This window comes from Rhincodon typus, chromosome 39 (assembly GCF_021869965.1).
Source record: "Rhincodon typus isolate 14 chromosome 39, sRhiTyp1.1, whole genome shotgun sequence".
NCBI classification, from domain to species: Eukaryota; Metazoa; Chordata; class Chondrichthyes; order Orectolobiformes; family Rhincodontidae; genus Rhincodon; species Rhincodon typus.
In genome coordinates, this window is record NC_063370.1 from 16209307 (window position 1) to 16234854 (window position 25548).

A 25548-nucleotide genomic window follows, 5' to 3' on the forward strand; every position below is an offset into this window, starting at 1 on the left:
GGCCAAACCTTGGAAAGCCAAATGTATTACCTCAATTCCAAGCCCTTGAGATAAACAATAAACTGTGATTTATACACGACACAATCCGGCAGAAATTAAGGCATGTTTTAACAAGGGCTGGAGCCTTGATAAAACAGCAAGGGCAGAGTAGCCTCTGGCACCTAACCTCTGGCACCTGAGAGACTCCATCTGACAATTCCAGCACAGTTTGTGTTGGGTAAATCCCATCCAAAATGTGCTGGAGATCTCTGTTCACAAGCCAGAGGCACAATCTTAGACTAGGAATCATTCAACTGTCATTTGACTCCTTGTCCATGTTCTTCTACCCCAATAAATTAATAGTTTACAAGTTAAAGCTCTCTGGTTGGAAAAGGTTTTTGGGGTTGGTTGCGGCTTTATCAGGATTCAACTGCGTATTTCAAGCTCGTTCTTTGTTTGTGCCCATGTTTATCACAATTACAGAGAAAGACTCAAAACATAAAAAATACCACTGACAAGTACAAAGATTAAAAACTGAATACACTCCATTTACTCTTTGGACAGGCATTAATACAAACACACATTTAAAAAGATACACTTCCCACAACTGGAACAATTCATTACACTGAAAAATTGTAAAATAAATTAAAATGTACACAAAGATATTGAACCTTGTGGTTTCCTATCACAGCACAGGGGACTTGCCCCTCTAGGACCTTTCAGATGCTGCAATGGAGATGGAATGGGGAATCTGGCAATGCGTGTGGGATGGGTGAATAGTTTGCTTTTCTTCAGCCACTCTCCAGCATCTTGTTGGCATGCTTGTTGGCTTCATCAATACGAGCTTTGTTCATATCCCCCTAGGTAAGCACAATATATAGAAGTTAGAGGTGTGCACATGTGCCCAATCCTCCCAAAATCTTCTGTCCTTATTCTCTCAAATTCTATCATTCAGCCTCTCTTCATTTCACCTCCAAAAGCAATTCTTTGGCCAGTTCCCCAAACACCTTTATTAATCTTTGCTCCATATCCAAATTTCACACTGCTCCTCTTGTAAAACATCTTGGTAATGCTATTTATGACTTATTATTTCTGTTGATTATAGTTTCAATGCAAAGTTAGTCTGGAGGATGATGCATTAGCCCAACATGCCTTTCCAAGGTAGATTCACGTGAAGTAATACCAGGCATACATTAGGAAGGAAGGTTCACATGAACCTGGCATTACTTTGCCAGTTAATTGGCATCAGTGGAGAAGATGTCTGACATTTCAAAATTGGGCACCTAGTGATACAACAAGTGTAATGGGTAAACTGTCGCTTAGGTTTTTAAATCAGCTCCCAAGAAATGCAAAGAGCACATAATAATCCAGGTTGAGACTTTGAGGCTGTAGTGAGGGACTGCTGTATTGTCAGAGCTGCCATTTTTCATACAGAACAGGGAAGTCTCATCAACATTTATTCATCAAACTAACATTAATAGAGCATCAATAAATCTGATACATTATATCATTGTAATCTCATGTTGGGGTCTTGCTGTGCACAAACTGTGTTTCTGAAAATACAACATGTCAAATGTACTTAGTTGCAATAGCAATGCACCGTCCCATTGAAATGCTGAATTTGGTCAGATGCTTCCAATCCCAACTCATCAATATTAAGAACAGGACCTGGAGCTTGTTCCAATGATACACTCCTAATCTAGTAATGGTCCAACATGGTCATTGTTTGGTCCTTGACGGATGCACATAAAAATACTCGGTCACTAAATGTTATTTGGAACACTTTGGTTGCATTACTAAAATGCCTCATCCTGTTCCACTACCTGAAACAAAATGCTTTTCACTATTCTCAATGCACTATTCTCACCTTGGTCACAATCCGGTCAATCTGGGCATTCTGGGAACTGATCTCGTTGCCCATGTCGAGAGCCATGTGTCGTAGGTTGCCAATGATACTTCCCACCTGATCCAGGTTTTCCTCCATCTCATTTTCCCGCGCGTCCTCAGTAACTCTGGAATCAGACAGGTTGCCTGAGGTGAGATGTTAAAATCAGCTGGGCGCCTCTCTTGTTTAGTTTGACAGCAATGCACCAAACTTGAAAATTGACAGAACCTCTTGCATTAATAAGTAGGGACTGGCGGCTCCTAGAAATCTCCAGTGAGGTCAAGTCAGACTTTTCAATTACCTTTTACAAGAAATTTAAAACCAACCAAGTGACAGTTTCATTTAACCAATTGAGTTCAGGATGCACTTCTGAATCCTAAATAGACACATCAGAGGGGGGAAATGAGCTGAAATGAGACCATTTAGAGAGGTGACCGGCACTGTGCTAAAAGAGATTTTGTATGTTTAATCTGGAGAATATGATTGTCTGAGACAGGGAGGGAATATCTGAGGTACTGTATCCAATTAGTTTTAATTACTACACTTCTGATTGGCTGGAATTCTCAGATAGCCTGCCCTTAGCCTGCTTTTTCTATGATTGGCTGAGAGTTGGTATCTGCAGCATCCTCATTCACTATCCCAAGTAAGGCTTGAGTCCAATTTAAGTTTTCCTTCTCAGTCCTAATTTAACCTGTGGTTTGGTCTGAATATTGAGTAGTGACTTAACTTCAGACCTGCCGTGTATTTAACTCCCTTCAAAAGCATCTTCCAAAACTATGAGCACTTTCATCTAGAAGGACAAGGGCAGCAGATAAATGGGAACGCCACCACCTGCAAATTCCCCTCCAAATCACTCAACATCCTGCCATGGAAATATATTGTTGTTCCTTCAGTGTCACTGGGTCAAAATTCTGGAATTCCCTCCCTAACAGCATTGTCCCTACATTGAAAGGACTGGAGCATTTCAAGTCACTACCACCTTCTGAGGCAATTAGGGATGGGCAATAAGTGACACCCACATCCCATGACTGAAAATTGACCCTATCCACTTTTATATTTCTCCTACTTTCTTGCAATTTCCCACTTCCTTTGACCAATTACAAACTTATTTTTAATGATTTAATGCTTCTGACTATAATTTTACTGAGATGATCCACAACACCATTTTAATCAGGGTGTCTCTGAATCTGTCAATCCACACTTAAGTTCATTTAAGTCATACAGCACAGAAACAGACGCTTCGGTCCAACCAATTTGAGCCCCACATAACCCAAACTAACCTATTCCCACCTGTCAGCTCCTGGCCAATATCCCTCCAAATCTTTCCTAAACATGTACTTATCGAAGAGTCTTTTTAAATGTTGTAATTGTGCCCAAATAGTCTGATGAGCTCAGTGTGCTCATTGAGAAAGCTGCTATTGGGTTCTCCATTTCTGTCCACTTCTAGCCTATCTTCACAGGCCAATATACTCTTTGGGATTCTGATTGCTCCATGTGTTTCATGTTTGGCCTCATTGGCACCACCATTAATAGGGCCTGAGCCACTTTTTCATTGTATAAACCTTGATGCCAAAATAGGGCCCATCAAAATATCCTTGTGAATAATAATGGCTGCTCTACTTGTCACAGTGCATGGTGCTAACTCATCAAGGTATCTCAAAAACTTGAGCAAAAGGTAACTGCTTCACACTGTGATCATGCAGTGATAAGCATGAGTGGCGATCTCCACTAAAATGGCACTGCAGTGAAGCCTACAAGACATTCTGTTTGCCATATTGATGAGTAATGCGAGAAGTTAATGTGGAATTAAGAATCTACTGGTCACCATGAAATCATTGCCGATTGTTGGAAAAACCCAACTGGTTCACTAATGTCCTTCAGAGAAGGAAACCTGCCACCCTCACCTGGTCTGGCCTACATGTGACTCCAGACCCACAGCAATGTGGTTGACTCTCAACTACTCTCTGAAATGGCCTGGCAAGCCACTCAGCTGTACCAATCGCTACAAAGCCTCAAAGAAATGAAACCGGACCGATCACCTGGCTTTGACCCAGGCACCTGAAAAGACAACGGTAGAAACAGCCCTGTTGACCCTGCAAAGTCCTCCTCACTAACATCTGGGGGTTAGTGCCAAATTGGGAGAGCTGTCTCACAGTCTAGTTAAGCAACAGCCTGACATAGTCATATTCACAGAATCATACCTTACAGACAATATCCCAAATACCAGCATCACCATCCCTGGATATGTCCTGTCCGACCGGCAGGACAGACCCAGCAGAGGGGGCGGCACAGTGATATACAGCCAGGAGGGAGTTGCTCTAGGAGTCCTCATCATTGACCCTGGACCCCATGAAGTCTCATGGCTTCAGGTTAAACATGGGCAAGAAAACCTTTTGCTGTTTACCACATACTGTCCCCTAGTTGATGAATCAGTACTCCTCAATGTTGAACAACACTTAAAGGAAGCACTGAGGATGGTAAGGGCACAAAATGTGCTCTGGGTGGGGGATTTAGATATCCACCAACAAGAGTGGTTCGGCAGCAGTATTACTGATTAAGGTGGTCGGGTCCTAAAGGACATAGCTACTAGACTGGGTCTGCAGCAGGTGGTGATGGAACCAACAAGAGGGAAAAATTTACTAATCCTTACTAATCTGCCAGCTGCAGGTGCATCTGTCCAGGACAATATCGGTAAGAGTGACCATCGCACAGTCCTTGTGGAGATGAAGTCCCATCTTCATATTGAGAATAACTTCCATCATGTTGTATGGCACTATGACCGTGCTAAATGGGACAGACTTCACACAGATCTAGCAACTCAAGACTGGGCATCCATGAGGCACTGTGGAACATCAACAGCAGCAGAACTGAACTCCAGCACAATCTGTAACCTCATGCCCCCACTCAACCATTACCATCAAGCCAAGAGATCAACCCTGGTTCAATGGACAGTGCAAGAGGGCATGCCAGGAGCAGCATCAGGCATACCTGAAGATGAGGTATCAACCTGGTGAAGCCACCAAACAGGACTACTTGCACACCAAACAGTGAAAGCAGCAAGTGATAGACAGAGCTAAGCAATCCCACAACCAACGGATCAGATCTAAGCTCTGCAGTCCTGCCACATCCAGTTGTGAATGGTGGTGGACAATTAAACAACTCACTGGAGGAAGAGGCTCCACAAATATCCCCATCCTCAATGATGGAAGAGCCCAGCACATCAGTGCAAAAGATAAGGCTGAAGTATTCGTAGCAATCCTCAGCCAGAAGTGCTGAGTGGATGATCCATCTCAGCCTCCTCCAGTGGTCCCCAGCATTATAGATAACAGTCTTCAGCCCATTCAATTCACTCCATGTGATATCAAGAAATGGTTGGAAACACCGGATACTGCAAAGGCTATGGACCCTGACAGCATTCTGGCAATAGTACTGAAAACTTATGCTCCAGAGCTTGCCGCTCCCCTAGCCAAGCTGTTCCAGTGCAGTTACAACACAGGTAACCATTTGACAATGTGAAAAATTGCCCAAGTATATCCTGTACACAAAAAAAAGGACAATTCCAACCTGGCCAATTACGGCCGCATCAGTCTATTCTCAATCATCAGTAAAGTGATAGAAGATGTTTTGAACAGCACTATCAAGCAGCTTAGAAATAACCTGCTCAGTGATGCCCAGTTTGGGTTCTGCCAGGGCCACTCAGCTCCTGACCTCATTACAGCCTTGGTTCAAAGATGGACAAAAGAGCTGACTTCCAGAGGTTCAAATGCAACAAGATCGGGACAATATCCAGGCTTGGGCTGACAAGTGGCAAGTGACATTCACACAACACAAATGCCAGGCTATAACCATCACCAATAAGAGACAATCTAACCACCACCTCTTGACAGTGTTACCATCACTGAATTACCCACTATCAACATCCTGGGGGTTATCATTGACCAGAAACTCAACTGGACTCACCACATAAACACAGTGGCTACAAGAGCAGGTCAGAAGCAAGGAATACTGCGGCAAGTAACCCATCTCCTGACTCCTCAAAGCCTGTCCACCATCTACAAGGCACAAGTCAGGAGTGTGATAGAATACTCCCCACTTGCCTGGATGAGTGCAGCCCCAACAACACTCAAGAAGCTCGACTCCATCCAGGACAAAGCAGGCAACTTGATTGGCACTACATCCCCAAGCATCCACTCCCTCCACCACCGACCCTCAGGAGCAGCAGTGTGTACTGTCTACAAGATGCACTGCAGAAATTCCCCAAAGATCCTCAAACAGCACCTTCCAAATCCACGACCACTTCCACCTAGAAGGACAAGAGCAACAGACATATGGGAACACCACCACCTCCAATTTCCCTTCCAAGCCACTCATCATCCTGACTTGGAAATATATCGCCATTCCTTCACTGTCGCTGGGTCAAAATCCTGGAATTCCATCCCTAATAGCATTGTGGGTCAACCTATAGCAGGAGGACTGCAGCAATTAAAGAAGGCAGCTCACCAGCACCTTCTCAAGGGCAACCAGGGATTGGCAAGAAATGCTGGCCAGCCAGTGATGCCCACATCCCACAAATGAATAGAGAAAGAAAATGAATTTCAGTGCCTGTGTAATCCTGGGTATGTAGGCTGTACGGTCCAATAATTGGTGGATTGTATCAAAAACACAGTCCGTTCAGTTGTTCGCAGTAAGAAGCGTACTTACTGACTGTACTCAACCAGTCCATGTCTGCAAAACGTAGAACATGTCTGATGCTAGAAGTGATCACCTGATTGGACGGCACTTGATGAACTATCCTGATTATGCTAAGATTAACATTAGAAACAATTTAAGATTATCAGTTGTGTTCACAAAATGGTTTGCTTGCAATTGCTGAAAGCTGCATATATTCACACACAGGGACCAGTCATCTGCAGGTGAAAGTATAATGTTCAGCTTTTCAAGTAACCTAATGCAACAACAGTTCTCTGGAATATTCACTTTGACAATACCTCAACTAATCTGAATCATCATCTTGTGGATGCACCCCTTTTCTCATGCAATGTAAATTGTTCTGCCCTTTGAAATGTGCTATTTTTTGTATCTGTCTTGATGAGTGCTTTGATGGAAAGCTTCAACGTGTCTCTTAACTCAACAATACTTTGATCTGTCTGGGCTGAATTTAAAGTCCAATTCCGGTCTGACATCACCCAGTTCATCAAATTTAGTCCTATGGCCACATGCCAGTCTAACAGGAATTAATGTCATGAAGAGACACATTTCTACCCTCCCCTCCGATTATGGAACTGTTTACCTTCGGATGTATCCACCGCTCATTGCCATCTGTTCCCGATCATCCATCACTCGGGCAGGTTGGCTGGCCACCACACCATCCTGGTTATTCCCCCACACCTTCTTGTAAGCTCCTCCTGCCTCAAAGCTCTTTAACCTGAGAAGCAGAAAATGTACATGGAATTCTCAAATCTCTATGGTTTAAAGCCAGCATCTTTCTAATTATACTCCATAACCATACCTTACGAACAGATCAGCAAGCAATGCATTGCATCCAATATAGACATGAAATAATTCTGAACCATTTCTACGAGAATGCACATACTCCAAGAGTTTTTGCCTTTTCTCACATTCTAGGTGCAGATGTGCTGTGAATATAAAAGGATAGTATTTTTCTTCAAGGGTATATATTAGGTGGAATTACTCGCTGGCAAGTTGCTAAATGGTGATCAACATCTTTACAAATTAATTTCACTCGAAAATATCCTGAAAGTGAAACTCTTCAAAGTGTAAGAGCAGAAAGAAATTGGATTGACTTTTGTCTTCCACCGGACGTCCCTGTGTACCTGGTGTGTGACAAACCTATTCTCATGCCAAGACGTAGAAGCCAGGTGATAAATTGTCAGGTCCTATAATTGTCAACGTGATGACCAGACAACCCATTTTTGTGATGTTGGTTGAGGTTTTATGTGCACCTGAGAGGGCCTCAGTTTAGTGTCACACCCAAAAGTCAGCAAAAAAGCTAGGTGTGAGAAGAGAAGAAACTTCTTTACTCACAGAGTTGTTATGCTCCCCGGACAGTGTCGCATTCCCTTGGTACTGGCCTGGAAATGTCAACCTAAATATACTTGAGTCTCCAAAGCTGGGGCTGGAACCCATATTACTCTAACTTCCCCCACCACCCTTCTCCCCACACCCTCAGAGACAAAATGAATTCGTAAAACTCCCCAAGTTGCCACCCAGGTTGATAGGATTGTTAAGAAGGCATACAGTGTGTTAGGTTTTATTGGTAGAGGGATTGAGTTTCAGAGCCATGAGGTCATGTTGCAGCTGTACAAAACTCTGGTGTGGCAGTTCTGGTCATCGCATTATAGGAAGGATGTGGAAGCATTGGAAAGGGTGCAGAGGAGATTTACCAGGATGTTGCCTGGTATGGAGGGAAGGTCTTATGAGGAAAGGCTGAGGGACTTGAGGCTGTTTTCGTTAGAGAGAAGAAGGTTAAGAGGTGACTTAATAGAGACATACAAGATGATCAGAGGATTAGATAGGGTGGACAGTGGGAGGCTTTTTCCTCGGATGGTGATGGCTAGCACGAGGGGACATAGCTTTAAATTGAGGGGTGATAGATATAGGACAGATGTCAGAGGTAGGTTCTTTACTCAGAGAGTAGTAAGGGCGTGGAATGCCCTGCCTGCAAAAGTAGTAGACTCGCCAACTTTAAGGGCATTTAAATGGTCATTGGATAAACATATGGATGATAATGGAATAGTTTAGGTTAGATGGGCTTCAGATTGGTTTCACAGGTCGGCGCAACATTGAGGGCCGAAGGGCCTGTACTGCGCTGTAATGTTCTATGTTCTATGTTCTACGGCTCCAACTGGTACAAGGCAGAAGCCTCAGGCTCAATGCTCACTTTATAATCACGTGCACTTTTACACGAAAAATAGAGTGAAAAGTTTTATTAGTCATCCCACCATGACACCTACATCTATGACCGAAACCAAGTAAAAGTAAAAAATTTTACAAAAAGTAAAACTAATACAAAGTTCATTATAATTCAGCTAGTGGCTGCTGGGCTTAAGGAACGATGGAATGCCCTGAGGACACAGCCAGGATGAGACCACCGTGACGGTCCACTAGAATACTGGGCTGGAAGCCTCCATGAAGAAGATCATCATGCTGGGCCAAGACCACCATTCCTGGACAAGACTGCCTGCCGGGCCACTGGGGTACCTGCAAGCTGAAGACAAAGACGTCCTTCACACAGGGACGAGGCTGCCACATCGAGAGACTGCCACACAGGGAAACTGCCACACCAGGACAAAACCGCCACACAGGGAGATCTCCCCGCTGGGCAGAGAGCTCCACTTCTCCTCCTTCAGGTGCCTGGGCCTAGCTGAGGACCTGGAGGCTTGGGCTAGCCTGTGCGTCACTGCTGGAGAAGTGAGCCCGAGACCTGTTGTGTCTGGCTCAATCTGGCGTTGCTGCCGCTACACCAGAGGCCTCCTCCTTCACTCGCCACTCTCCAGGCTTCAAGGTAAAGCAAATGGGGAAAAAAAGAAGAAAAAAAGAGCAAAAGTAAAGAGAAGAAGGGAAAAAGACAAAGAAAGCCGACAGGAGCGGATGAGCCCCGGGCTCAGTCCCCCTACTCCGCTGTCATCTTTGTAAGTTATACTCATTGGTTACTGTCAGCCAGCGTGGTATTAAGGCCAGCGGTGTGCCACAAGGATCGGTGCTGGGTCCACTGGTTTTTGTCATTTACGTAAATGATTTGGATGTGAACATAGGAGGTATGGTTAGTAAGTTTGCAGATGACACCAAAACTGGAGGTGCTGTGGACAACTATGAAGGTTACCTCAGAGTATAATGGGACCTTGATCAGATGGGCCAATGGGCTGAGGAGTGGCAGATGGAGTTTAATTTAAATAAATGTGAGGTGCTGCATTTTGGAAAGGCAAATCAGGGCAGGACTTGTACACTTAAAGGTAAAGTCCTGGGGAATGTTGCTGAACAAAGAGACCTTGGAGTGCAGGGTAATAGTTCCTTGAAAGAGGAGTCACAGATAGATCCGATAATGAAGAAAGCGTTTGGTATGCTTGCCCTTATTAGTCCGTGCATTGAGTGTGGGGGTGGGAGATCATGTTGTGGTTGTACACTAGGCCACTATTGGAATACTGCATGCAATTCAACTAGGTCATAATTGATCCTCTTCACCACCGTTCTTCAGATCCCTTGATATCTTTAATATGTCAGAACCTATTGATCTCTGCCCTGAACATACTCAACGACAAAACCTCCACGATCCTGTGGGGTAGAGAATTCTAGCAATTCTGCTATAGGAAGGATGTTGTGAAACTTGAAAGGGTTCAGAAAAGATTTACAAGGATGTTGCCAAGGTAGGAGCGTTTGAGTTATAGGGAGAGGCTGAATAGGCTATTTTCCCTGGAGTGTCAGAGGCTGAGGGGTAACTTTACAGAGGTTCAAAAAATCATGAGGGGTATGGATAGGGTAAATAGACAAGGCCTTTTCCCCAGGGTGGGGGAGTCCAAATCTAGACGGCATTGGTTTAAGGTGACAGGGGAAAGATTTAAAAGGAACCTAAGGGGCAAATTCCTCACACAGAGGGTGGTGCGTGTCTGGAATGAGCTGCCAGAGGAAGCGGTGGAGGCTTGTACAATTACAACATTTAAAAGGCATCTGGGTGGTCATGAATAGGAAGGGTTTAGATGGATATGGGCCAAATGCTGGCAAATGGGACTAGATTTATTTTGGATATCTGGTCGGCATGGACAAGCAGACTGAAGGGTCTGTTTCCGTGCTGTATATCTCAATGACTTTATTGCACAAACTCCCTTAATGACCCTGGCCTGGGGAGTGGGGAAGAAGTCATCTACACTTCAAAACACAATTCCTTCCCAGAATCTGGAGACATTGTCTATGTAGCTCCTGGCAGGTGAATAACCCCCCAACACTAACTATCTGTGTTCACACATGGTCAAGAAGCTAAAACCCCAGTGAGCAAAGGGACGTCATACACATTAATAGTAAAAGATTAGCAACGGATAGAGTGAGGCCCATAAGGAACAAGCAGGGTATGCTGCTCAATGAAGCAAAGGGTATGGCACAGGTAATAAATCACAGGAGTCAGGGAGCCACTCCTTAAGGTGACTGGGAAGTGAGCTGTGATGGTGGTGGGGAGCAGTTCTCCCCCACTTCATCCACAAGGAGTCTGAAGTCGGATTGAAGTTTGAAAAATGACCCAAGCCTCTTCTGGCCAGTCATGATGTCGCTGTTGCTAGCTTCTGTCTTTACCAAATTAGAAGATGGTGACAATGGCCCAGTTGAAAATGTGGGTGTTGAACAACTGAGCAGTACAGTGCTATATAAAGAAGAGGGGCTAAAAAGACTGGCAGCACTCCAGGTAGAGAAGTGACCAGGCCCCGATGGGATATATCCTAGGTTGCATGGACAGCAAATCACGGATGCATTGACAGAAATTTTCCCGGTGTCTCTAAACACAAGATTAGTTCTGGAGGAACTGGAGGATTGCATTTGTGACACTGTATTTTAAGAAATGGGCAAAGGATAACCCAGAAAGCTACAGACCTGTCAGTTTGACATCAATAGTGGGAAAACTGATGGAGGCCATGATGTAGGATAAGATAAGATGTATATTTAGAGAAAAAAACTTAATATTAGACTGTCAACATGGCTTTGTCAAGGCAGGTTGTATCTGACAAATTCAATTGAGGTCTTTGATGAGGTGACAGTGGATGAGGCTGATGCTATACCTTTGGACTTTCAGAAAGCCTTTGATAAGTTGCCACATGCCAGATTGGTCAGCAAATTAGAAATATTTGGGATAAAGGGATCCTTGGCAGCACGGATTAGAAGTTGGCTAAAAGATAGGAAACATAAGATAGGTATAGACGGGGATTTCTCAGGTCGGAGATGAGTTGAAATTGGTGTTCCCCAGGATTGACTTTGGGACCTTTTCTTTTTCTGATTTATACCAATGATTCAGAAATGGGTGTTGAGGATAAAATCTCTCAGTTTGCAGATGATACTAAGCTAGGGAGAGTAGTGAATTGTGAGGATAATGCTGAGCAACAACAGAGATGTTGACAAGTTATCCAAATGGACAGATTTGGACAATCACCTGGCAGATGAATTTCAATGCAGAGAAATGCAAGGTAATGCAGTATGGTAGAAGAAACATGGAGAGACAATACAGGCTCAATGGTATAACTTTGAGGCGAGTACAGACGCAGAGTGACCTCAGCGTTCAAGTTCTCTAATTCTCTAAAGTGGCCAGCAAGTTAGAACATAAAGCTTACAGGATCCTTGGGATTATAAAGAGAGGCATTGAATATAAATGCAAGGAAGTGACGGCACACCTCTACAAATCATTGGTCAGACCACATTTGGAATATTGTGTTCAGTTCTGGGAATTCTAAGAAAGGATGTTTAAGCCTTGGATACAGTGAAAAGGAGATTTATGAGAATGATACCAGTGATGAAGTATTTTAGATACAAGGAAAGATTAGTGAAATTGGTCTTATTCTCCTTGGAGCAGAGAAGATTAAGATGTGACCTTATTAAGGTATTCAAAATTATGAGCAATATTGACACAGTAAAGAAGGATATTCTGTTTCCACTAGTTGGTACGTCATAACAAAAACTTTTGGTCATTTTGAAAAGTAGAGAATATTACAATTCTGTGGACAACCAGGGTCCATACCTCTACTGCCTGTTGACAGGAATTAATGAAGCAACTTTGTAATGCACCAATTGGAGTTAGCCAGCTGATGAGGCATTTCTGATGATTGAGTGGGGGAGCCACTCCTTAAGTGACTGGGGAGTGAGCTGTGATGGTGGTGGGGAGCAGTTCTCCTCCGCTTCGTCCACAAGGAGTACGAAATCGGATTGAAGTTTGAAAAATGACCCAAGCCTCTTCTGGCCAGTCATGACGTCGCTGTTGCTAGCTGCAAGCTGAGTGGGTAAAATCATGGACAGATTTCGGGACAGAATTTCAAAGCTCAGGGCCTAGGTGGTACGGTCACCAAAGTGGAGTGATTAAAACCAAGAGGTTAGAATTGGAGGAGAGCAGATACCTCAGTGATCTGAGGGTAACAGCACTGAGTCCTGAGACTCTGGAGTGTTTCATCTGGTGATGCAGCAGTTGTTGACTTTCTGTCTTGAAGAGGGAGTTGGACTCGTCCCAGATGGGGTGGAGATTGCTTTATCACAAGGTAAGTGGCTAATGGCTTCTGGACTGGTTTCAATCAGGGAAATGTTTCTTTTTTTTTGGTAGTTTTAATGGCTTTGAATGGGGCATTGCCAGTAGCATTGGGAAAGTCCAGTCACGATGCTGCTGCTGTTATGAGTGTGCAGTAGGATTAATGGAGAGGTCACCTTTACCTGTCTGTGTGCCTTTCAAATATGTTAACAAAAGTAGACCCTCCCAAACCCAAGTTCAGACAGGACCACTGGCAAAGTCAAAGGATCAATGTAGATGGCAGTGCCCAGCCTGGCACTGGCCACCATCTTTGAGGCTGTATACCTCAAAACAGCTTCTCTCAGTGATAAAGCAGCACCAAGCCTTCCAAGAAATCTACTACCTGTATTCTGGATGGATAAGGGCTGGGGTAGGAGCTACTCATAAATCTCTATCCTGTGGCCGAGACTTGCAGAGAGCCTGCTAATGCTCATTGTAAATGCTACTCATCTGCATTCCATCCAAAGTTCATTCTTATCTACTGAGTGAGGTAATGGAAATTGGGAAGAATTTCATAAGGGCTTTTTAAACTACTTCCCAAGATATTAACCACAACTCCTTTCCCACTTCACAGTTTGACAGACATTCCACAACATGACAGAAAGTATCTCTTGATCATTTGATCACCTTCCAAAGGGTAGCAGGAGGGTGGCCATTCAGTCATCATGCATGCCAACGCTCTCAAACCATGCGGAAAAACCATTTGCTCTTCATGGAACCTCCAGCTGAAGAGTTAGGCTACAGGTACATACAGAAATAACACATCCGGTTCATTGCTGGGGCTAGTTGTAGGACAACAAAACCCATGTGCCTTTGTGTAAACATTCAATGTTTCAGCTGCATCCAGACTTCCACCCACTACCCAAGGAGTTGCCAACCCTCCAGACCTGCCCTGGGATCTCCAGCAATTGAAGATTAATCACCAGGTCACTGCTGTTAGCAACACTGTGAGAAAAAATCCTAGCAGTTTGAGATTACTAAACAAAACTTGGACTAGTTTAATTTAATAAACTAAATATTGCAGACGGGGGGACAAACTAACTTTCAAGGTGAATCCAGATGGATGATGAAAAATCTGTTTGGATTCCAATGAGCTGTGGAAATCTATCTCCCCTCCTTTAATCTCCCACACTTCTCTCCCCTGTTTATCTGCCCTTTCAATTGCTACATTTATCAACTCAACCTCTCTCCCTATGTTTATCTCCCCTATGTTTCTCACCATCCTTCTCCCTTCCACCTATTTCCCTCATGTCTCTCCCGCCTCTCTCCCCACCCAACACTCTATCACCATCTTCCCACCTCATCTCTCTTACCACCTCTCCACATCCTTTACTCCATCTCCGTGGAAATCTAATTGGGCGACACATTCCTGGTCGGCATATTTGACTACAGCTTGACATTAACGTTCATAAAGACTTCGACTGAAATTTAGTTTCTCAGCAATTGTAACCATCAAGATTTGGCAGAGTGGAACTACACATTGGTAAGTTATTATCTCAATACTGCAGTATTGTTACCAATCAATGTTTCAGAAATGCAAAGATGTCATATAAATAGCCCCAGCAACTACCATTTAGCAGAAACAAGCCTGGAATGACACAGGAGAGAGATGACCATATCTTGAGAAAAGCAGAGAGAAAAAGAATCAGACTGTAAGGGAGGGAGACAATGAGGAAATTCAGGTTTCAGTTCTGAATGTTTGTAATAAACAGGTCAGGGAAACAACAAACCCTACTAAATACCTCCTCACAGGAGGAAAAAGTGAGAAAACCGAAAAACAAATGCTTTCAAGGCACCACATTTGGCGCAGTTTTTAGAAAGACAAGCCAAATCACTTCTAGAAATGCTGTCACCTTCATCTCACCCCAGCTGGAGAGTGCTGGTTGTTTTTTTTATCTTTAATCATCGTTACTTGGTGCAATTGTGGAAATACAATGTTCCGATAGAATTCACCATGGAGTCTCCCCAGACAATGTACCTGGTGAAAGTTGTGACACGATGGCAACATCAAAAATGATGCGAGCCACATGTTTCCTTTTAAACTCTCAAAAATTTTTTTGATGATAAATCCTCGTGAGTTTACAGCAAATGAAGATGCAGAGGGAGCCAATGGAGGATGGGCCCATTCAAGTTTACATTGTTGATGTCGGCAGCCATCACCACTGATCAATGTTTGAGATTGTGGTCAATACTGATGTGAGTACTTTTTAAAATTAATTCATAGGATATGAAAGCCACTGACAAGGGTAGTATTTATTGCCCATTCCTAGTTGTCTATGAACTGAGTGGATTGCTCGTCCATTTCAGAGGGCAGTTAAGACTCAATCATATTGTTGTGGGTCTGAAGTCACATGTAAACCAGACTGGATAAAAACAGCAGATTTCCTTCCGTAAAGCACATTAGTGAACCAGATTGGTTTTAAGAACAATCAACATGTATTATATTGGCTGCCATTAGACTAGATTTTGTTTCTAAATTCGAATTTCACTCTTTTCCATGGTAAGATTTGAATCTTTGATCCTGAATATTAGGGACTCTGGATTATTAGTCTGGTGACATGACCATCATGCCACAGCCTCCAAAATCAATATTTTGTTTGCTCGAATGGTACCATCAATAAATATGGAGTCTCAGCTAGCCAGGGTGTGTATTTCACTGCAAAACCTGCCACTCCATTCCTTTGCCAATGGAGTAAACATTTGTGCACAGTTTGACTGTGTGGGTGATGGTGTCACTGGACTAGCAATCCAGCACCCTTGGCTAATGTTCTGGGGACGTGGGCTTGAACCTCCCCACCCACCCATGAGGCAAATGGTGAAATTTGAATTGAATGAAAATCTGGAATGAATTGCCTAATTGTAACCATCGTTGTCAAAGTCCATCTGGTTCACTAACCTGCTGTCTTTACTCTATCTGTCCTGCAAGGGACTCCAGACCCACAGCGATGTGACTGACTCTTGGCCTAGTAAGCCTCGTAGTTCAAGGGCAATTAGGGTTGGGCAATAAACACTGGCCTTGCCACTCATGCCCTCATCCCATCAGTAAGTAAAGCAAAGTTTGGACAGTCCAGAGATTCAGCACTCCAATTCCACTTAATGATAGTAAGCTTGGTGTCAACCTCTCCCGTTGTTTGCCAGACATTTGGGACACTTACCACTCAGGGCTGAGATGTTGAGCACCAAACCCAGTCCAGCCTACCAGAGGTTGATGTGAAACTAGAGAAATTCCCACAAATTTAGGAAGTGACCAACAGTCAAAAATCAACATCCACCAGCCATAACAAGAGGACCTCAAATCAAAACCAACACTAAAGACCTACCTTTGCCGCAGTGATTTCACGCAATAATAGGAAACTTTTTATAGAACACTGCAAGTTTACATTTTAGATGCACAGAAGGAAGGTTTGACACTCTGCATAACTCCACTCAGTTTCGTCCCGAAAATGATTTGAATTAGAAGAAATTCTTGTGTTTCTGCAAATGTTGTCTAAATTCAGGCCAATTTAGTGAAAACTTTTGAGTTCAGTCCTTATCTCTGTGAATCTGTCCACTACTCACTGCTATGACATTTCCTTTCTCTATTCTTCATGGGTCTTACAATGGATTCTTGTTAAATCAAGAGTGGCCCTGTACCTTGAGTCAAGGAGCATGGGTGTCTTGACTCTGGCCAAAATCCTAGGCACACAACTCATGTCAACTGGACATAACATCGCTGGGTTAGTAATCCAGACGGTTCTGAAGAAGGGTCATTAGATCCAAAATGTTAATTCTGCTTTCTCTCCACAGATGCTGCCAGGCCTGCTGAGTTTCTCCAGCAATTTCTGTTTTTGTTTGTAATCCAGAGGCCCAGTCTAATGCTCTGAGATGTGGGTTCAGATTCCACCATGGCTGATGGTGAAATTTAAATTCAATAATTAAATAATTAAATTCTGGAACTGAAAGTTAGTCTTGTTAATGGTACTGATGTCAACTGTCACTGATTGTTACAAAAATCCATCAGATTCACTAATAGGGAAGGAATTTTGCCATTCTTACGCGCTTTGGCTTACATGTGACTCCAGACTTATTGGGTTGCCTCTTACTTGCTCCCTGAAATGGTCTAGCAAAACACTCAGTGCAGAGGCAGTTACGGATTGGCAATAAATGCTGGCATTGGAAGAATATTAAAACAAAAACTATAATGGAGAGGGGACTATGCTTCTGTTTCTGAGCTAACTTCAAAACCAAATGTCAGATCTGAATCACTGGGTCATGAGTTGTGTTTGATACTATCCAGTTGATAGGGCAAATCTAGTTGACAGCACCAAAAGCAGGTGGTGTGTCTGTTTATACCCAGCAATATAACACGGTCATTTTAGCTGACCTCAGAATTATCATTGCAGTTATCAATGTAGTTTTTAAAACTTCAAATCCAACAGATGTGTGACACAAGCCAATCAAATGATTCAATCGGGTATTCTGAGCAGAGGAATGGAAGTTGGAATAGTGATGTGGGAGGAGGAGGAGGAGGGAATTAATGTGTTGTTGCTGAGGTCTCACGAACAGAGAATATTTTACTGTGAATCACAGTGTTTGGAACATTTGTCTCTGTGGAGATGGCCTCTGCGACCAGCCAATCAGAACGTTACCAATATGATACAGTTAGCGGGAACATTCAAGCTGACATCTTTCCAAATTTCTAATGGATTGAGTTGAGCTTCTTGGAACCAGGGAGTGAGTGTCTCGGGGAATGAGAGAGCCAAAAAGTTGCAGGCATCATTCTGATGTCTACTCTACAGCAGATGATTCACGAGGCTGTCAGCGGCTGTATGGAACCGTGTTATTTCTGAGCAAGCAGGTTTCAGGCAGGCATGCAGGCAGGCAGAGGGGCCTCTGGGGCCGACAGTTGGCACCTACTTATTGCAGGGGCAGGAACAAAGGCCGCAGCATTTGCCCAGATCCGAGAGATTTTTTTCTGCTTCTTTCATGTCCTTATTGATTTGATCCATTCCCTCTTCAATCCTCTCCAGTTGCTCTGAATGAGGAAGACAGTTAGTTTCTACAGACACTGACAACAAATGAGCAGGGGATCAGCGAAGCCCCCAAACTGATTGGGGTTGGACCAAGGTAACGGCAAAGTGAGGTACGGGCACTTTTTGGAAACTTCAGGCTGTTGGATGTTGATGCCCCCGATTGGCACCCGGACCACACTTTACAGCAGACCCTTTCAGTGTGGGATTCTCTCATCCCTCTGAAGAATTACACACTTTTTGAATGAAGGAAAAGAGAGAAATGGACAGACAGAAAAACAGTACCAACATGGACACCAGGTATTTGTCATAGTCCCCTGACTCAATGGGACCAGTGGAGGTCCAGAAAGTGCCTTTGAATGCCAATACCTACTTGGCGCAGGGGCAGACGCAAAGGCCACAGCACTTTGCCATGTCTGATAAATTTTTCTCTGCCTCCTTCATGTCTTGGTTGATCTGGTCCATGCCCTCCTCAACACGATCAAGTTGTTCTAGTTAGAACAGAAGCAAAGGAGTTGAGTGTCAGGAAGAGAAATATCTGGGACAAACAGCACTCAGAACGACCTGGGACATTTGTTACAGGCCTGGTAAAAACTGATTGAAGTCATCGTAAGCAGTTAACTTCAGATCTGTAAAATTGTGAATGAGATACTAAAGTGTTATTTAAAAAACAATGTCATATCATAATTAGGATAAGGTTCATTTGGTCCCATGTACTTATCCACTTACTTTGTTTTCTAAGGTAACTCCTTGAGTACACATTCAAAGACCAGCTCCAGGTAGAAACTGGCTCCCAGATGTTGTTATACAGCTCCAGAGTCAGTCCACCATATAACAAGATCAACGGGCTGTGAAAGGGCCAGACCTTTTCATTCCGCCCAAACCTGGAAGATCTGGTGACTTAAAATCAGTCTGGAATCATGTCAGGCAGGGTGGGACACAGGCTTGTACTTGCTGATGATGCCCTCAATTACCCAATCCCAACTGTGCTCTCAGAGGCTATACTGAACAGGAAGCTGTTGTACCCCTGCAGTATGGGGTTTACATGTGTGTGTGTGTATGTGTGTGTGTGTGCATGCAAGTGTGTGTGTTTGTGCGTCTGTGCATGCGAATATGTGTGTTTGTGCGTCTGTGCATGCGAATGTGTGTTTTTGTGCGAGTGTGCGCACGTGTGTGTGTGTTTGTGTGTGCGAGTGTTTCTATTTGTGCATGTGTGTGTGACTGTGTGTGCGTGTTTGTGCACGTGTGTGAGTGTGTGTTTGTGTGTCTGCATGCGAGTGTGTGTTTGTGCGGGTGTGTGTGCAAGCGAGTGCATGTGTTTGTGTGTGTGTGCGTGCAAATGTGTGTGCTGGGTGGGGCAGGTGGAAGAAGGCAGTCACTCTGATGTCTCAAACACTTGCCCGAAAGTGTGATGTTGTGCTGCTGACTTGATTGGGGAATGTCATGTGAATCCTGCATTCACTAACACCAAGACAATAATCATGGATCTAAAGGAATCTGCAAAGCAATAAGGAGATGCAACAATACTGGGTGTGACTGATTACAAGGAATTTGACCAGACATTTTAAAAAAAGAGCTATTACAATTGAGCTTGAAATATGATTTTCATTGCAGTCACAACCCACATAATATATACAGCATTATATATAGAGCACAAAATATGGAGCACATTATATTCAGAGCATTATGTATACAGTGTACTATATAGAACATGGACCTAGAGTGCAATATATAGAGCATTATATACACAGCAGATTCCCGCAGTAAAAGAAATTATCTGAGTGTTCATTGGGACAATGCATCCCACGATAACCCTTAACCAGCAGTTCTCATGAGCACTGGATCTGAACTGGCACATTGACTATCTCCTTCACATACTAAGTGACTTGCTTCAGAGCTCATCTGATATTTACAGAACTTATGGCTTTCGTTTTCACCTTGAACTTTGTTCACTCACCTGTCTTGTGGGTATAATAGCCACCCATCAGCTGTGACCCTGCCCCAGGTAGCTGACTGGTAGGAAATCCATTCTAAAACTATTCTAGCTAAGAGCAATGAAGACCAATGAGTCTGGAACTACAGCTGGACTCAAATGGTTAATGGCAGGTGAATTAGCTTCATTATTGCACAAACCTCCTGATGTTAATTTCCATCAAAATCGACAAAAAATCTATCCAGAGTCTGCTGAACATCAAGTGTAACACGTAGCTACCATGTTCAATGAATGTCTCCGGTAAGACTTAGCGAATGTGTTGGATTTATACCATCAGCCCATACCAATATGCAAACCTCAATTTTCTAAGCATTCTTGTTTTCACTACTTAATTCCAATGCTAAAAAAATGCACTGATCAGGAAGTTTAGGGCACAACCTCCTAAAGTAAAGTGAGATGTCAAACAGTGACTCCATCTATATGGTCCTATGAGCTAGCAAAGGGTCAGAATATTCAGTGGAGGGAGAAAAACAGAAAACTAAAAAAAGAAATAAATTTAAAAAGTGCCATTCTTTCAAGGATATTGTGAAACTTGCAAGGGTGCAGAAAAGATTTACAAGGCTGTTGCCAGGGTTGGAGGGTTTGAGCAATAGGGAGAGATTCAGTAGGCTGGGGCTATTGCCCCTGCAGCATTGGAGGCTGAGGGGGTGACCTTATAGAGGTTTATAAAATCATGAGCAGCATAGATAGGGTGAATAACCAAGGTCTTTCCCCAGGTAGGGGAGTCCAAAACTAAAGGGCATAGGTTTAAGGTGAGAGGGGAAAGATTTAAAAGGGACCTAAGGGCATCTTTTTCACGCAGAGGGTGGTGCGTGTATGGGATGAGCTGCCAGAGGAAGTTGTGGAGCCTGGTACAATTACAACATTTAAAAGGCATCTGGATAGGTACATGAATAGGAAGTGTTTAGAGCAATATGGGCCATGCTGGGAAATGGGACTGGATTAATTTAGGATATCTGGTCAGCGTGGACAAGTTGGGCTGAAGAATCTGTTTTCATGCTGTACAAGTCTCTGACTCGATTACTTTATGACTTTCCAATATCTGCATCTCTGTTTATTAAGTATGCAATAATGTAAGGGAACATAATTTTACATTCACATTTGGCAGTTTTGGTTTTTATTTTTAGCTTTATTTTCATTTTCCTTTATTTCTGAACTTAGATAGCCAAATTAATTACTGTTTTGAACTCAAAAATGATTAAACAGAAGTTTCTGTACTATTAATGCATAAAATTTGCTGGGTATTTATTAAAAGACCAATTAAGAAAACATTTTCCCCTTTTCCTGGCAACTTATAGTTTACAAATAAAAACAGCAAATATCCTGGAACAACTGAATTGCTTCCCATTATCTACTGCTGGGGGACTACAAAAGCCTGGCACCTCCACCCTGGGAGACTGAGAGAAGTACACAACAAATCAGTTTGCAGGTGACACCCAAATTGGAGGTATAGCGGACAGCCAAGAAAGTTACCTCAGAGTACCAAGGGACCTTGATCAGGCGGGCTGATGGGCCAAGGAATTGCAAATGGAGTTTAATTTAGATAAATGTGAAATGCTGCATTTTGGAAAGGCAAATCAGGCAGGACTTCTATACTGCATACTTCTCTTCTGCATTAGACCTTCCAAATTACATCACCGAATTCGGTGGGAGAGACAAAGTGTGAAAAGTTTAGAAAGGGTGGAAATCCTCAACATGTAGAAAGTCCCACAAGAGTGGGGCAAGTTTGGGGAATGAAGCTGGGCAAGTGGTAGAAGTATCAGTGGAGGAGTGACTGTAACTCAGTAAGATTTAAGGCAGTCATGTAAAAGGACATAGATAGACAAGCAGAGATACCAAGGTGTAGAGCTGGATGAACACAGCAGGCCAAGCAGCATCATAGGAGCAGGATGGCTGACGTTTCGGGCCTAGACCCTTCATCAGAAAAAAAAAATGGACAAGCAATAAAGATTTTCAATTGGGGAAGGCTGATTTCTAGTATAATAAAACAAGATTTGGCCAAAGTAGACTCGGAGCAGCTACTTGATGAAAAATCTAGATCGGATCAGTGGGAATCTTTCAGAATAGAAATAGTGCAGGGCTAACGTCTTCCAAAGGTGAAAAGTGGAACTAAAAATTCCAGACAGTGCTGGATATCAAGGAATGTCCAGGATTTGATTAGGGAAATAAAGGAACACTTAACAGTAGATACTGAGAGTGCAGAATACTAGAACCCTTAGAAGCACATAAAAAAATGCACATTGTTACTTAAACTAGAATTAGGAAAGCAAAGAAGAGGCATGAAAAAAAAATTTGGAAGATAAAATGAAGGAAAATCCAACAGTATATAATGGTTGACTCAAGGTCAGGACCCGTGACGTATAAAGTTGGGTAGGTGCGACGGTCCTGAACAAACATGTGGACCATATGAAAGCTGCAAACTTGCAAACAGTGTGGGAGCAAAATGCACCAAGATCCTCGACAGACTTTCCAACTGCTCTGGAACCCGTAGTTTGTCCCCTTCCGTCAAATATTGAAAATACCTCATAATCTGAGAAGGATACAGCGGATATGGCCACCTTGATGCCTTTGCCACCTGAAGAGGAGAATGAATTTCTTCCGAGACTCTCTGGGTGCAAGAAGCAGCTACTGTGCGTTACATTTCACCCATATCAGAGGCAATGTTGGAAGATAACCAAGGAAAGAACGGACACATTAAGGACCTAAGCAATTAAATGAGGGTGGGCAAGAGGCATGGGTGATTTTTTAAATGAGTACTTTACATCTGTATCCACAATAGAAAAGAATGATGCAAGCATAGAAATCACGCAAAAGAACTGTGATGCATTGAACAAATTACAGTTGTGGGAGGAGATATTAGTGGGTTAACTCGAGTTCAAATTGACTAAGTTCCTATGCCCTAATGAGAGAGATCCAAGTCAGCTGTGGAAGTCAAGGGAGGGGATTGCAGGGGTCCTGACATGAATTTGCAAATCCTCTCAAAAGGGGGGAAGATGCCAGGGGACTGGAGGACAGTAAATGTCATGCCATTGTTCAAGAATGGTGTTGGTATAAACCAGGGATCAATAGGCCATTAAGTTTAACATCGGTGAAGGGGAAACCACTGAAAAAAAAAATCAGAGGGACAGAATTAATCTCCACTTGAAGGATCAATCAAGGAAATAAAGGATGGTCAGCATGGCTTTGTCTAAGAGAGATCATGCCTGACAGGTTTGATTGAGTTTTTTGAAGAGGTGACCAGATTTGTGGATGGGAGTAGTGCAGTGAATGCAGTCTACATGGACCTTGATAAGGCTCTTGACAAGGTCTCACATGGGAGACTGGCATGGGAATGAGAGCAATTAGTAAATTTGTATCCAAAATTGGCTAAGCAGCAAAAGCCGTAGAGTGATGCTCAAAGTTTGTTTTGGTGACTGGAAGCCAGTGTCCAGGAGCATGCCATAGGGTTCAATGCTGGGACCCTTGTTGTCATAGTGTACATTAATGATCTAGACATGAATGTAGGAGGTATGATCAGTAAGTTCGCACTATTATTGGTGGTTTGGTAAACAGCACAAAGGAAAGCTTTAGATTGCAGTACAATATGGATGGTCTGATCAGATGGATAGAACAATGGCAAATGGGAATTAATCCTGCATTTTGAGAAAAATAACAAGGCAAAGGAAAACACAATGAATGATAGGACTCTCTGCTGTACAGAGGATTAGATAGACCTTGATCTGGATGTTCATTCACCCTTGGAGACCACAAGTCACATGAATAGGTGGTTAAGAAGACATATGGGATGTTTACATTTATGAGTTGAGGCACTGAATACAACAGCAAGGAGGTTATGGTGGAGCTATGAATAACATTAGTTAGGCCACCGCTGGAGTACTGTGTACAGTTCTGGTCGCCACACTATAGGAAGGATGTTATTGCACTAGAGAGAGGGTACCGAAGAGATTTGCCAGGCTGTTGCCTGGACTGGAGTATTTCAGCTATGAAGAGAAACAAGGCAGTCTTGGGATGTTTTCCTGAGTGCAGAGAAGGCTGAGAGGGATCCTGATTGAGGTGTACAGAATTATGAGGCTCATAGATAGGTACATAAGGAGAAACATTTCCCCTTTGGAGAGGGATCGATAACTAGAAGGCATAGATTTAAGGTGAGGGGCAGAAGGTTTAGAGGGGAGTAGAGAAAGAATATTTTTCACGCAGTGTGATCAGTATCATGCAGCATATGAGGCTATGGGCGAAATGCTGGAAACTGGGACTGGACATGATGGGCTGAAGAGCCTCTTTCCTTGCTGTCAAACTTTGTGACTCACCTTCAGCCAGCCCAAGATTTTCCCTATTGCCCACATGGGGATAGAAAACTGTTACACTGAGTTACTGGTCCCTTTCCTTTCCTCAGAAACTTCCTTTCAATTGATGCATCATCATAAAGTATGTCATGACAAATCAAGTGGCTACTTCATCACCTATTCAAGTATAACTTTGCTTGTTCATTGACCGTAGTCTAAGTGTACAATATTAAATTTCACCATTGTATGTGCAATAATTCATTCGCGCATGTGGATATCAAGAGCTGGAAGTCATAATTCCCCGATTGTAGGAACATTGCCTATTTTATCAGAAAACACTTGTCCGAAGAGAAAACAATTGGATGAAGAAACCGAGGGAGCAATTTTTTGGAGTACAAGTGCCATGGTGTATCTTGTCCAGTTGCATTATCCATTAACTCCTCTCACTTTCTTCAAATCAAAAATTGTGGCCATGGGTACCCACATGGACCCCAGTTATGCCTTGTTCCACTTACTGTGGGGTAAGCGGAACATTCCTTATTCCAATCCCAATTGGGTCCTCCCCACAACTCTTTCTCCGCTACGTCATTGATACTGCTTCCCTCTCTCGCCCAGAACTGGAAAAAATGTATCGATTGCACTTCTAATTTTCACACTGCCTTCACCTTCACCTAGCCCATCTCCGACTTCTCCCTTCACTTCCTTGACATCTCTGTTTCCATTTCTTGGGATATGGAAGGCTCAATGGACTGAATGGCCTCTTTCTGCACTGTAGGGATTCTATGATTCTATCTATGAAATCCCAGTGCCACCACCGAAATCCCAATATAATGCAGCAGAGTAGCAGCATTGGAAGCAATTGCAGCATTATTCTTGCTGCCACATCTCGGTTGGATTAACTGAGAAGAGGTTAGTGCTAGAACCAATCTGGATCTGAATGACCTAGTTCCACATTGGGCAATATAGTTACCTATTAATACAATGCAGCATTGTAACCTTTAAGAACATACAAGTGATAGGAGAAAGGTTGCTTTGTGCAAGTGTCACTCTGCAGCTCAATAACATCTACCCACTCATTTCCATGAGCAGAGATAGTAGGAATTGCAGATGCTGGAGAATCTGAGATACCAAGG

At 43.2% G+C, this 25548-nt stretch overlaps 1 protein-coding gene across 2 annotated transcripts in view; it reads right to left on the reverse strand.

The window, feature by feature from the left end:
* Positions 1-506: 506 nt before the first annotated feature.
* LOC109921752 (synaptosomal-associated protein 25-like) overlaps positions 507-25548 on the reverse strand; it is an 80499-nt gene continuing 55457 nt past the window's right edge. The window contains exons 5-8 of one of the 2 annotated variants that reach the window (XM_048618326.1): positions 18027-18144; positions 7155-7289; positions 1847-1991; positions 507-839 (exon numbers count right to left, since the gene is read on the reverse strand). In XM_048618326.1, coding sequence (XP_048474283.1) covers positions 771-839; positions 1847-1991; positions 7155-7289; positions 18027-18144 — 467 coding nt within the window. In that variant the 3' untranslated portion in view covers positions 507-770. Of the gene's footprint in view, positions 840-1846; positions 1992-7154; positions 7290-18026; positions 18145-18512; positions 18631-25548 lie in introns of both variants that reach the window. The other variant, XM_048618325.1, reaches the window with a different exon arrangement.